This window comes from Charadrius vociferus, unplaced genomic scaffold (genome assembly GCF_000708025.1).
Source record: "Charadrius vociferus isolate BGI_N301 unplaced genomic scaffold, ASM70802v2 scaffold162, whole genome shotgun sequence".
Taxonomy (NCBI): domain Eukaryota; kingdom Metazoa; phylum Chordata; class Aves; order Charadriiformes; family Charadriidae; genus Charadrius; species Charadrius vociferus.
In genome coordinates, this window is record NW_009647236.1 from 3,729,617 (window position 1) to 3,743,948 (window position 14,332).

At 46.5% G+C, this 14,332-nt stretch overlaps 1 protein-coding gene across 2 annotated transcripts in view; it reads left to right on the plus strand.

The window, feature by feature from the left end:
- The window catches only part of LSAMP (limbic system-associated membrane protein), a 314,985-nt gene that overhangs the window by 190,406 nt on the left and 110,247 nt on the right, over positions 1–14,332 (plus strand). For both annotated transcript variants that reach the window (XM_009879910.1, XM_009879911.1), the window contains exon 3: positions 13,377–13,502. In XM_009879910.1, coding sequence (XP_009878212.1) covers positions 13,377–13,502 — 126 coding nt within the window. The remainder of the gene's footprint in view (positions 1–13,376; positions 13,503–14,332) is intronic.

The following is a 14,332-nucleotide window of genomic DNA, read 5'->3' on the forward strand; positions in this document are numbered from 1 at the left end:
GACTCCAGTATATCATGACCATCAGAATGGAAAGTGTATGAGTGTATCCCTATCATCCATCAGTATCCCTAACTATATTGATTACACTTCTATTCCTTTTCAGTTTGCGCAATGTTTTGTGGGTCCTGCTTTCTCCCTTGGGTTTATGAACTGCAGGTCTGATTCTCTCCTCCTTTGCATTCCCTTTAATGTAAAAGAGTTTTTTATCTTTACTTTATACCAGCAGTGAAGAATCAGGCCTGTTTTGTCAGCCTGTGGACAGGTCTGCCTTGGATTTGCCCTTTTTGTTGTGCCGAGGAATTTTGCAGTGCAGTAATTCCTCATGTACTTGGCACTGGTGAGGCCCCCCCTCGAGTACTGTGTTCAGTTTTGGGCCCCTCACTACAAGAAGGACATTGAGGTGTTGGAGCGAGTCCAGAGAAGGGCTACAAAGCTGGTGAGAGCTCTGGAGGACAAGCCTCATGAGGAACAACTGAGGGAACTGGGGTTGTTTAGCCTGGAGAAGAGGAGGCTGAGGGGAGACCTTATTGCTCTCTACAACTAACTGAAAGGAGGTTGTAGAGAGGTGGGGGCTGATCTCTTCTCCCTGGTGAAAAGTGATAGGATGAGAGGAAATGGATTCAAGTTATGTCAGGGGAGGTTTAGATTGGATATTAGGAAACATTTTTTCACTGAAAGGGTTATTAAACATTGGAATAGGCTGCCCAGGGAGGTGGTGCATACGCCATCCCTAGAGGTGTTTAAAAAAAAAAGGGTAGATGTGGTACTTAGGGACATGGTTTAGAGGTGATTTTGTCAGGGTAGGTTGATGGTTGGACTTGATGATCTTGAAGGTCCCTTCCAACCTCAGCAATTCTATGATTCTATAAGGAACGCCCTTAAACAGTCTGGGGCTTTGCAGATAGTCCTCCCCTGCTCCTCCTACTCACCTGTTGGAGCTGTAGATGGTAAGGCATCATACCCTCGTGACACCAGTGGGGTACCAGTCACTGAGGATGCCATACATCTTGCACACAGTAGTCCCTTAAGAGTGAGGAGGCGAACTGAGCCTTAGAAAGGTGGAGTAACTTACTCAAGGTTATAGCACAAGTGTGCAGAACAATTACTGAAACTGGAGTACCAGACCTACCGAGTCCTGCACAGTCATTCGTCCCTTCATTTTTTGGCAGTGTTGCTTATCCTGATAACTGTGATATTACATGTGCTCAGATGTGGATGTGCTATTACAGCAGAGTGCATGGCCTATATATTCCATTGGACTTAGTTTTTGATCCCCTGCTGCGATGGAGGTATTTGCAGTTTTTTATTAGTGTTCTTTTCTGAGCAGCAGGGGAGATCACCTCATTCCTACTCTCCAGCCAGTAGCACTGGATTTCTGGGTTGGGGAGTATTTGCTTGCAGAACCTTAGACGAAAGTTGTCTGTAAAACTGTTGTGCCGCTCAACATAGAGGTGCTGGTGACCTTTTCCAGATGTAACCTCATCCTCTTGAAAGGAAAACGTCTACCTATTTCTTCTCACTGTTGATGCTCAGTATTCTGAAACTTCTGACAAAATTTTGCGGCTTCTTTCTTATAGGCACCCATATTTATAGCTAACCCTGGGCATCTGACAGTCAGCCTCCTCACAGCCTCCTCACAGCCTCAATTACCTCACACCCACAATTTGGGTGGGTAATCCTACTCAGCTTCAGTGGAAGCTCAGTACTCGAGGCTCTTGTCCCCTGCATTTCTGTGCAGTCCTAGCATAGAATGTGCTAATTACCTTGGCTGGCTAACACTGAGAGACCAGTAAAAAATGTCTGTCAGTTTTGGAGAGGGCAGACTTGAACCCCACTGGGGGGTGAGGGACAGACAGTGTTTTTATGTGTCTTGGTAAAGCTGCAGGCTACAAGGAATAAGCCTCATGCCTGGCAGTCTGGGAGAGATTCTTCTTTAATTGAAATGGCACTGGTAATGTGTTTACAGAGCAAAGCTCTTGGAATTCATCCTTCCCCTCCCTTGTGATTGTCTGTGCATATACAGCACATCTTTACAACATGGCAAAGCTGGGAAAAGGAAACAGTGGGAAACTTCCAAGATATCAAGGTGCTGCTGCACATGGCTGAACCAAAACAGAGCGCTCTCTTTTGGCAGGGAACCTCGGACAGCAGAAACTCTCCTCCCAGAGAAACCTTGGCTCTCAGTTGGTTTGTGGGAAGCAGATCACCACAGTTAAATCTCAGCTTTAGCCAGCTGCTTACTTTGTTCAAAGATGCCTTTACTTCAGGAGTACTGCATTTGTTTTTTCCTCTTTTCTGCGGGATCAGACTTGTGTATGAGTGTTTCTGACAGAAGGGATTCTTTGCCTTGAACTCTTTGGCTTTCCCTTCTCAGATGGCTAATGATAACACCCTGGCCTTTAGAAAATACGCTGCTGCATCTATCACCAAGCTCAACAGTAGCTAACAATTGAAGGTCTCACAGCTGGCATTTCATAACTGCGTGTGCTGGAGAAAGCCACCATCTGTGGATCCAGCAATAGTGACGATGCAGGAATGTGCTGAGCAGCCCAAGCTGAAAAAAATGTGGAGTTGCACTTTCAGTCTTTTTCACGCTCAAAATTTGCAGGTTTTTTTGAGATGGGGATTTGTTTCAGGTTCGGTTTTGCTTGAAATATTTTTGGTGGGTGTTTCAACATCAGAGGAGGCAGCTGCTCTCCACTCAGACATTAAGTCTTCTGATTTCTGATCTGATTACTCGGTGAAGCAGCTATGGCGGCTTGTGTTACAGGTTGTCCACATCACTTGCTGGATTGAACAAAATGAATCCTCTTGCTGGGGAAACAGCAGTATTTTCTTACCACACAGCTGTCCTAGGCCATGAGTTGGAGAGTTATAAATCAAGGACAGTGTACAGTACTTTGCACTTTTCTCCAAATCTGTGCCCTTAACGCAATAGTGAATTTTATCCAAAGCATGTAAAGGTCTGAATATGGGATTATTAGCTTTGTTCTTTATACTTTTGACTGGAAGCAAACCCAGCATTTCCAAAATGCTATGCTAGCTTTCTGCTCCCATAGAAGCCTGAAGGCAATCTTGAAAGGTGGTTACAGCAAGCTGTCCTGCTCCATTTTGCTTGTTCCGATGCGTAAGGAAGGAAAGCCCACTAATAAAAGATGTTTTATGTGTACCACATGCGTTTGATTTGAGTGAGAGGCTTGTCACTGAGAAGCTGTCTGTCTCGGTTGAAACTGAGCCAGATCCTTGGGTATGTGGTATGGGCAAGACACTTAGGGCGTTGTATTCACTGCCCTGTGGCTTATCGCAGAGGCTGTGGGATAAACCATGGGCAGCCAAAGGAATCTGAAAACAGGGTTTGGAGAGAGCTGCATTTTCTTTTCAGCCTGTGTGTGGATGTCCATCATGTGGTTCATGAAGGCTGTTCTATTGGTTGTACAGTCTGTCTCTAATAAGCTGAACATAAACAACAGCATAAGATCTGAAAACAAGCAAACAAACAAAAACTTTGGCTCTGTTTCTCCTGCATGTAAAGCTATAATGGACAACCTGGTCTTCATCCAGAGTGGGGTGTTAGCTGAAATTAACTTCTTCCCCTGTTTGCCTAATCAGGAAAGTCCCAGTCATCTCTCTAACACCTAGAAACCCTCTCTGAACCTGTACCTCTTCCCCTGGAATGACCTAGGGTTTTCTCTGTGCTTTCTTCTCATACCTGGCGTGTTCTCCCTAGTCTGCTTCCCAAAGAAAGAGTTAACAGGCAGGAGCCAAGGACTGCTGGGACTCAGTTAAAAAGTCATAATCTGTATTTTTTTTCTATATATTTCAACAGTACTTCCTTGAACACTTCCTTGAAGCCATCACGCATTCTTACCATATAAAAACTTGTCCAAAGGCCATTAACATCAAAGGAGGAGCTCCCTGGGCTCTGAAACAAACCCTAGGAAGCCTGCACATTAGGACTCAGCTGCATACCATGTACATCAAACATGCTTAACGTTTCTGTGAAAAAGTTCTTCTTAACAAATTTCTCAGAGATTCCTTTGGAGGACCTGGACACTCAGGACAACTTTTCTCACAGAATTTCTCTTCCAGGATGGCTGATTGTATCTGCAGAGGAAAAGATTTTGTATTGTTCCAGTCACATAAGTAAATACTTACCAGATTTAAAAAATGGTCTAAGGGAATATATAAACACACTTGAAACAAAGACCAAAAGCTGTGTACATCTGTAGTCCTTAAAGTGTTTGGGATTAGGCGGCATTCCAAGGGTTAATCCGGGGGGATTAGCATGGCAAGCATTTCTGTTGTTGTTTACACATGTCCTGTGAACAAGGCTGTGTTTTCACAGCAGGCCTCTGTAGGAGGGTTAGCCATCAAGCCTTGCAGTCAGTTTTACAAGTAGAAAGAACCAAAGTAACACAAATGGCAAATGCACAGAACTGTCCTTTAAAGAGATGAACTGCAGATAAGTGGATCACTGCAGTCCTGGCATAAATTTGATATGTTAATAGAAAAGAAAAAGACATTTTGACGCAAAGAACCAATACTTCATAAGGTCTAAATCTGGTGATAAGGGGATATCGGGTGTATGCCTGGCTTATGCTTCGTGCTTTCATTTACATGCTAAGCATGCAACTGAGAACCTGCTCTCCTGGGCTGCGTCAGGATCCACAAATGCGGGTTTGTGACCTTGTGCTTGGCCGGTGGGACACCAAAAAGCCAGGTGTGGGTGAAATGCTATCAGCATCGGGCTGAGGCTGGGGCTCAGGCTCGGAGCCGGGACTATTTTAGGGTGAAAGGCTGGAGTCTGGGTTTAAAGCTGAGGTGCTGGGCTAGGAGCAGGAGTGAGACTGCTTTTAATGCCTATTCCACAATGTCACATCAGTGCACTGAAAAACAGGGTTGGTTTGAGACTTAAGCTAAGCTTTTTTTTCCTCTCTGTTTCTCTCTCAGTCAGGAAGTGAAATAATTTCTCTCCTGACAATTTCATGGGAACCAGTTTAAAAAAAAAATAAATAAAAATCAGTGGGAATGAGTATAAGCAATAGAGCGCAGTTCTGTGCTGACTTTTCCACCAGCTCATGAATGGGACAGTCTAACAGGTTTGCACTCCATGCTGCTCTCTGCTAAGAAACAATGCACTGGAAGTGTTTGCCATGTGATTTTATGCAGGAAAATAGTCCAGACACTTAACTGTATATTGGATGAGGCAGAGCCTTCCTTTGGAGAAAATTATTTGGCTTGTCAGCTCTTACTCTCTTTCAAATGCAGCTAGCTCTGACATGCTACCCAGCTCAGCAAACTGGGAGGGCTTTCCACATGGCTTTGATTTACAGCATCCTGTCTGCTGCTCTGCTCCCCCTCAGTGCAGTCCCCATCTGGATTTAAATAATTTCCTGCGTGGCGTCTCGGTGGGTGAGGCTCAGCTGCACGATGGGGGAAGCTCGCCAAGATGCAAGACCCGAGCTAGCAGCCCTTGTGCCTCCTTCAGCCCAGCCTCTCTTGCCACCAGCAGCAATGCTGGGGTGGAGATCTGCCACACTGGGGCAGAGCAGTGTGGGGGCATGTGTGGGTTTGGAACTGCAGACCTCTGCAGTGGTTTTCATGCTCTTGCTGGGATAGACCCTTCCCTAAAGGCCACCAGGGGTGGCAAGACATCTCCTTTCAAAGGATAGAAAGAACCCATTTTTACACCTTGTAAAAACACTGTAGCGTATTTTGAGACGTTTTTGGTTTCCACGGGATTAAAAAACAAAACCAAGCCTTCAACATTTGCCTCTACTTCACCAGAAGCTTTAATGTCAAGACAGGCACTGGCATGGTAAAACAAGCCTAGCAGAGAGAGACAGGTCAGAAAGATGTTTCAGAGTCTACTCTCTTTAGTGAAGTTCAACAACTTCACTCTCTGCCCTCCCACCCTGGTGACAGCTTCGTCTCCGTCCGGTTGAGGCTGCAGCATGAATCAGACTGTAAAAAAACACATCTTGGGTCTCATGTCGCATTTTGCCTGCAAAGTGCTTCGGAAACATAAGCATGCCGCATCCCAAAGGGTGTCTGGATTTTACTTTCCAGCCCTCAGCTTGCTCCCTTTGCGGACCTTAGCAGCAACAAGCTGTTTCTTGTTAGGGCTGTAAAGAGCTGTGATTAGCCTGCTGCACACATAAGAGGGAAATTAAAGCATTTAGTTGTGTTTAGCAGCTCAGCCCCTTCTTCAGGCCCTTTCTCCCCACTAAACACTTTAACTAAACAATGACTAATGAGGCCAATTTGCTGTCAATTAATTGCCCCAGGAAAGGACCCCTAATTGTGGTGAGCAGAGGTGGCAGCTCGAAAGCTTTCAAGGGCCATGTGATGGTCAGCATCCCCCCTACCTCTGCCTTGGGCCTTATTAGTGTCTTTGTGTTTGTTGCAAAGTGCTGTTAATTGGGAGCTGGGGACAAGGAAATGAGAACTCTCAAGGCTAATTGATAGGCACCTGCGGAGGGCTTTAGTGGCTGCGACGTTCCTTTGACTTTGGAGAGAAGTCCTGATGTTTTCTTTTCGCCCTGAAAGCCAGGGGCTCCTGTGGATTAGTGGGTGGGAGTCTTAACAGTCTTAACAGTCTCCAACAGATGGGGGTCCTACTTGCCAGTAGAGAGGAAAGTATACAGGCTGGAGGAAGCAACTAACTAATGAGGATATATGGGAGGGGTTGTGGTGACTTTCTTCATTTGTATCCAAGGTGCCCTTCTTGGGACAAGCAGTTAGAGCACTTAAATGGAGCTTATGGGCTTTCTTATTTTCAGTACTGTTTACTTCTGTGTCTTGGAGGGATTAAATAGCTTTTGCTGTATCTTAGGTGTGTAGAGTGGGAATGAGAGCTCTGTTTTTTTTAATATATTTTGTGACTTATTGACAAAATACCTAACTGTTAAGCAGTTTTGTAATTTGAGATTGGGGAGTAGCTGCCCTAGAGTATAACACTGCATCTACGGGTCTTATGCAAAGCTCTGTTTGCCCAAAAGGAGCAGTCAGACCGTTTGACTGTGAACTTCATGTGAGTGTGTTTACAAGGCTGAGAGCCATCTTCCAACTAGATCTCCAGGTCCCTCTGTGTTTTTCATCCTGCCATAAGCCGATTCAAGTTCTGTCCCGATTCGAGTTTATAGTTCTGTGCTTCCTGCCCTTGTCTCACAAACTCACCTTCCTTCTGCACTGAGGTCTTGCATGAAGCATCACGAAAGGGGAGCGCAACCAATACAGCAACCAGAAACTGCTACCCCACATCTATAAGTACCCCTTGTATATAAGTACCACTTATGCTGAGCAGCGGTTCCCGTTCCTGCCACTTTGTGCCTGTACTGTGTCTAGATGCTCTTATCAAAAGGCAGGTATTTGAACTGTTTGGGAGCTGTGGCGTGGCCAGTTCCAATATAAGCTAAGTTAGGAAAAGACCTCTAGAAGCATTGCTGGTTATCCCCTTCAGCAAGGGTGGCCTTGATGCTTTCTCGTTCCATCCCCTGTTGCACTCCTGGCAAGGTACTCAGGAGCTGGTCTCCTGCATGTGAAGTCACATCTCTTAACCATTGGACTGACTCATTTACTAGGAGATTACTCGCCTCCTCGCCTTGAATGATAAAGCTGATCCAGCCCACCCATATGATCCCAGGTAATATCGCAAGAGGAGTTGTGAGCTCTGAAGGGTTTTGGTCATAAATGGCAAGGATAACAACAGCACATGTTTGTGTGTTCTTTTGTTTGTGGTTTCCTTGCTGTCTCCCGTATGCGGCCCCTGGTTTGTAATAACTGCTATAGCGGGTGTTTTTGAGACATGGTAATGTTTTGTAGAAACAAATCACTTGCTTTCATCTTGAGAGCAACAGTGATTGTGCTGGGGGAGTGTGCTCAATTTTTCATGTCTCAGTCTTTCTTATTATTTAAATTAATGTGAGTTGCAGTTGTCACGAAAGTGAAGGATTGACGGCAATTAACTAGAACGGGCTTGGTGCAGGCAGGTTCTGCACAAGCCTGTCCTGCCTGGCTCTGTCACTGCGCCTTGCCCGGGACTTGGATTCCTGCACCAGCTCTGCCCTTGCACCCCGCCTGCCCTGCAGCTCCCCCAGCGCTCCCAGCCCAGAGTGCCCTACAGCATCTCTGCCCTTGCCCCACTCCTGCCTTGGAGGCCCCCTGCTCTTCCAATGCGAGCTTCTCAAGAAGAATGGCTAATGGTTACTTTGGGGGTTGTTATTTACTGTCAGTGACATGTAAGATGAGATGCAGAGCTGGCATCAGGCTTGTCCTGTAAGATGTGAAATGTAGAAGAAACAAATATGTGAGTTTCAAGCCATTCTTCTCAGAGCTCGTTTCCAGCCCTCCAGAATCTGTCCCTGGTGTGGGTAGGGCATCCTACCTCTTCACACCTCTTTTCACATCGGTCTCTGGTCCCCACCCCATCCAGGGGGATCCTAAGCACAGGGTAATGGATACCCCATATTACATTTATGCTGAAAAGGCGGAAAAAATCTGGCAATTTTATCTTTTTCAGCAGTACCAAAGAGCCTGGCAGTGTTTTCCCATGGTGCCTGGAGCCAAAAGGGTCCAGCAGCAGCTTGGTCTCCCCGGGAGGGATGAAAACGCCTGAAAGTGCTGTTTAGCTGTAGTGCTTCCCCTGTTGTGAGGTCTGCAGGCTGTGGTTTTGCCTGTGCTAATGCTTCAGAGAGGGCAGACACAAAAGGGTTTGCCAGTTGAGGGTCAACAAGAGATGGCTGGGCAAAAGGAGGCTGTGACACCCAAAAGATCCTGGTCCCAGGAGGTTTTATTCTCAGCAATCTTTCTTTCAGCAGCCTGGGAACTGTGAAAACACAACACAACCCACATATGGGAAAAAATAATAAGGTCAAAGCTTCTCATTTTAAGACTGTCCTAAAAAGGTGTGTGCAAAGTAATGACAAGTGCCAAGGAGGCAATGCTAACTGTTGCTGGTGCTGACAGTTTTGGCATTTTAACACGCTGGCTTGACACCCTGAAAATTAAAAGTCTCTGACTTTTTATCTGAGTGAAATTACTGTCCACTAAGATCCAGTCATTTTTAACACTAGCTGGCTTTGGATTCTAAGCAGACGAAACCAAACCAGGTTTTAAATTCATAGGGAAATTATTTCCTGCTCTATTCTTCCTCCTTTCAGCTTTCCCTTGCCCTCTGACCTAGGTGGCAGCTGAAAGAAACCAACCATTATACTCCTAACAGGATTTCAGCCTTGGATGCCCTTTTCTCCCACATCTGAAAAAGTGGTGAGCCAGACATGACCATCTGGACACATCTCTTGGGCATTTGGTCTGCATGGTCAGATCTGTTTATATTTGCTGAGTTTACTTGGTCTAAAATGACTTGACGGCTTTGGGAAGTGGCAGGGTATGCATGTCCTAACTGCAGCTCTGCTGTTGGTGCCCCATTGTGGCTTTCACTGCTCTCTCCTCGACTGTTTTGGCTATCATCACACTGTTCTAGGACCTTGGACTGGCCTACAGCTCCATCTACTAGTCCTGCTTAGTCCTTCTTGGTTTGTTGTGTGGCTTTTTTTCCTGATGTGAATGTTAACCCCTTGAGGGTTAACACCCCCAAAACGTGGTCTAGCCAATGGTTCTACTCCAGGGCTCTGCTTATGATTACCACCACACCAGAGAAACTGTGCTGAGGACGCTCCACAGTCACCATCCTTGTGTAACCTGGCAGAGCAGCTAGGACACAATTCTTGCAAAAATAGCAGCCTCTGTTATTTCCCAGTCTAAGTCCCTCTGTCCTCTCCAGTGCATATTGGTCTCAGATCTGAAACACAGTATATACTACAAGTAGTTGTGCTGTGCTGCTACAGGACTGATGTGGCCCTCTGAGTTGTTTTTTTCCCTGTAGTAAGAGTAGCAGTTTGGATTTCTGCACCAGAACTCGCAGGGCTCTCCCAGCACGCAGCTCTGCTGGCTGGAGTGATGGGTCTGTCTGTCCTGAGCTGTGAGACAGGGGACTCCTCTCATGCAGTGAGACAGAAAGAAGGAGGAGAAAGTGCTGCTGAGTCCTGCCGACTCAGCGCTGAGCCAGATCTCAGCATGATGCCCTAAGACGCCACTCTGCTTTGGTGAGTCAGGAAACACGAAGCCGAAACGCAAAGCTACAAGTGTCTTTTGGAAGAGGCAGGGTATTTAATTTCCCAACTGGGATATTTGCTTTCTGCTGCCCTTTATGCAGTTTCAGCATATTGGTTGTCAAAAGGTATTTGCTTACTTTCCAAGATCACTGTGTGATTGTTGCTTTGTACTGCCAGGCATTTACTGTACCAAATGGGTGTGTAATAAAGGGGGAGGAGGCACAACGTGGATCTGTAGTCAGTGAAACTCTTGTGTACCCCTCGATATTGAGGGATCAAATTCTTTGACAACATCAGCATTCTCCAACAAAGTTTATTTTGTTTTGTTCTGTTGCCTCCTACATCTTCCTACGTGCGTAGACACACTGCCGATGGCTTGCAGTGAATCACCGATGTAAAATGTAGCAGTGCTTGCGTTCGTCAGAGGATTTTGCTTTGAGAGGAAGGGGTTGATTTTCTTTTATGCTTTGCTTGACCCAGTATTGGGCTGCTAGGGAGTTTTCCCTCCTCTGAAATTCCTTCTTTCCAGGGAAGGGGACCCTGGTACAGTCAACCGTTCCCCCAACATGCCTTGCTTTGGTTGCTTCACCATGAGCTGATCAGCCATCAATTCTAGCTCTTGGGCAGCAAACCAGCTTCAATGTCCCTTCTTCATTCTTCCTGGTGCCAGTTAAAGCAGGTTGCTGAGAGCCTCATCCAGCTCAGTTTTGCCTGTCTCCAGGGATGGAGTTTCCACCACCTCTCTAAGGAACAGGTTCTTGTCTTTGACCTCCCCAAAGTAAAAGCTTTTTCCTCATTTTGAGTCAGAATTTCCCCCACGTTGCAGCTCATGTCTGCTGATTTTCACTGTTCACTGTGCACCTCTGAGAAAAGCCTACCTCTTGTCTTCTCTGCTCCTCCCCACTAGCTATTTGTAGACAACCTTCTCTTGTTCAGGCTGGACAGACCCAGGTCTGTTACATTCTTGTAACACACGTGCTTGCACATCACGTGCTATAGCCCTCTGACCATCTTGGCAGCCCTTCAGTGAACTTGCTCTGAAGGCTCGATGGCCTTCTTGTACTGGGGAGCCCAAAACTGATGTAGTGCTTCAAATGCTGTCTAACAAGCACCATATAAAGGGATATAATCACTTCCCTCCACTTATGGGGCTACACTCTTGCTAATACAATCCAGGGTGCTTGGTCTTTGCTGCAAGGGCATACTGCTAACTCGTGCTGAACCTCTTGGTTCCCACATCACCTGGACTGCTTGAGACCAACACTTTCACCCTTCCAGCAAATATCAGGGCGGATGAAGTCTCTCACTAGAAACTGTGATTGTGAGGCTTCTTCTATCTGGCTAAAGCAGTCTTTGTCCACTGCTTCTTCTTAATTCAGTGGTTGGTAACAGACACCAACGAAAAGGGGTGACACTGTGATGTCCTCTGATCCTTACACCTAAGCTCCCAGCTGGTTCACTGCCCAGAGCTGGGTGCACTCCAGCCACTCCTTTGCAGAAAGTGTACCTCATTTCCTTGCCTTTCCAGCCTTTCTTTCCTGAAAAGCCTGTATCCATCCTGCACAGCACTGCCAGTTCCAAGAGCTGTCCCACCATGGTTCCGTCATCCCAGCGTGTTTATGTGAATCTGTGTGAACATATAATTCCTCCTATTTTTTCACCATGATACTTGCATTAGTGCACAGGCATTTGAGATGGGCCCCCAGCTGTCCTGCTTTCACAAGGAGAGTGCAAAAGCCTTCCCTGTTGTGTCGGCCCCCAGTTGCTTCCTCACTGCTCTCCGTGCTGTCACTTCTCCCCAGGTTATGGCAACCCTTCCCCAATGTGCCTAGTTAAATGCCCCCTTTCCTAGGTGAGTGAGCCTGTCGGCAAAGACATATCTGCCTCACTTTGTTCGACAGGTCCTCTTTCTGCTTGGGAGCCCCTGTTTCTCCAAGGGGGTCCCATGGTCATAGATGCTGAAGCATTGACCATGAGTTTGGGGCCTACAGAGAGGGGCTAATGAGCCGTGGGTTGTAAACAGTATTCCTATGAATCCAGCGACACAGCTGGAAGTGGCGAGTTGCTTTCTTCAGGCTTCATTTCCTTTTCCCCACCTAGCTCGTAGGCAGCTTTGCCTCAAAAGGACCGTCAGCTGCTCCTGCCAAGGAGGGGGAAGGGCAGGCTGCTGTCTGTTTACTCTGTGGTAAGCAAAGCAGAAAATGATGTTGTTTCATTCCTTGCTACACACAAATTTGGAAGCAGAAAAATATACTAAAAGAAAAAAAAAAAAGAAAAAGAGAAGATTCCTTTTAGTAAAACTCCCTCACCACCTCCGGGGTGTGAAGTGTGGAAGCAAGACATGGATGTGAGAGAGGAGAGACTGCCACAGCCTGGTCTGCTTGGAGGCCAATACATGGGCACGCTCTACACCCAGAGGTACCTGTTCAGGTCCCAGCACGGTCACTTCAGTCCCGTGACACAAACTCGGTTAGCTTGGAAGGTCCTTAAAGAACCCGAATGCTGCGGCCATCGCTGGTCTTGTGAATCTTTTAAGACCCTGCTGTGCTTTTGGTGCTGTGCCGCGTGAGGTGCAGTGAGCCAGAAGCTACCTGCTGCAGGCAGCCCATGGGGGATCCCCCTTGGCTGAAAAATGTTGCAGAAACCTTCCCACTGTTGCCATTGTGCCTTCCTTCAGCAAATTCCCATTAGCCATGGCGCCTGTCCCCGCTTCTCACCTCGTCATGGCAGTCGCAACAGAAATGAGCTTAACAGCTCTCTGGTTTAATTCCCGGTGAGCATTTGGTGAGCAGCAGATCAGGGTCCCAGCTAGCAGCACAGGTTTCATCTGCCCTTGTGAAGTAGCATTAACTAATATACCCTCTGAGTCAGTGCCTTGAGGCCTGGCACCCTGCAGGAGGACGTGGAATTGCATCTCGGACTGTTTGGAGTGTAAAAATGAGTTGGGACAGTGCTTGGAGCCTGCCGACTCCTTCTGTGCAGCCTTGGGGCAGTCAGGGAAGTGCTTACAGGTTATTTTATAAAGGCCCCCAAACCTGTCCAAACAAAAAAGCATCACAGTTGCAGCAAAAGCCATTTCTACTTACAGATCCTTGAAGCAGCAGTACCTATTACTCTAATTTCAGAAAGCCAAGTAGTATGAGGAGTGCAGCCTGTGAGAGGAGTCTGTGGCTGCCTCTGTAACCTGGTAGGTTAATGAGTCAGACAGGCTGCCCTCGAGAAGTCTGGGTAACGAGGTCCAACTTTCTTTTGTCTTCACAGTTCCACCAAAGATCTCCAATATCTCCTCGGACATCACCGTGAATGAGGGCAGCAACGTGACCCTGGTTTGCATGGCAAATGGGCGTCCTGAGCCTGTCATCACCTGGAGGCACCTCACCCCAACAGGTAAGAGACTAAACTGGACTTGACTGTTCTGGTGATTTGTGAACTGTACAGTAGTTTCTTTGTCTTCCAACATCAATAGAAAATTTCAGTAGCAATACAGACAGCTGTAAAAAAGTGGCAAGAATCTTAAATGCACTGCAAGCTTGTTTTGCAGTGTGATTTTCCAGGCACAATAACCAGGTTGTCTGAGGGAACAAATGAAATTACTTCAGTAGATGCTCAACAGAATTGGATCTGTAATTCTGTTTAGCTTTGGTCTTCATCTAGTTGTCCCAAACTCTACTGGTATTGCACAGCACGGTGGTGGAGACAAAACACTGCTGGTGCCAGAGAGAAGTGAAAGGATTTCTGTTTAGATATTACATAGAAGTTCTTTCTGAAAACCATGGAATTTGCTTCCCACTGATTTACCTTAAAAGAGAGAGGCAAACAGTGGCACTGATGTTTTCATATTACTCTCCACTTTGGCAGACAGTCTTCCTGTGTCTTGTGAGGTGAGTAAAGAAGGCATTTGATCTGCAAGATGAGTGAAGAGCAGGGTGGAGACAGAATAAAGGAGAGCTCACCAGCTTTGTTCTGCTATCTAACTGTGCCATCCACACTCGAGGATGTGGCAAGCTTGGAAGGTGAATATGCTTTCAGTAGTCAGACTCCATGGGGTTAGCAGTTTGGGTTGCAAGGAAACCTTCACCCCGTAAAGATTTATCAGTAAGATGGGAACAAGAGGTAGGTTTCTCTTCCTCTGTATCATGTCCTTTGAGGAGAGAAGAACTCTTTACCTGATTTCATTTGCCGTCAGATATTCTTTCATCTAAAATATGTGAGGAAAG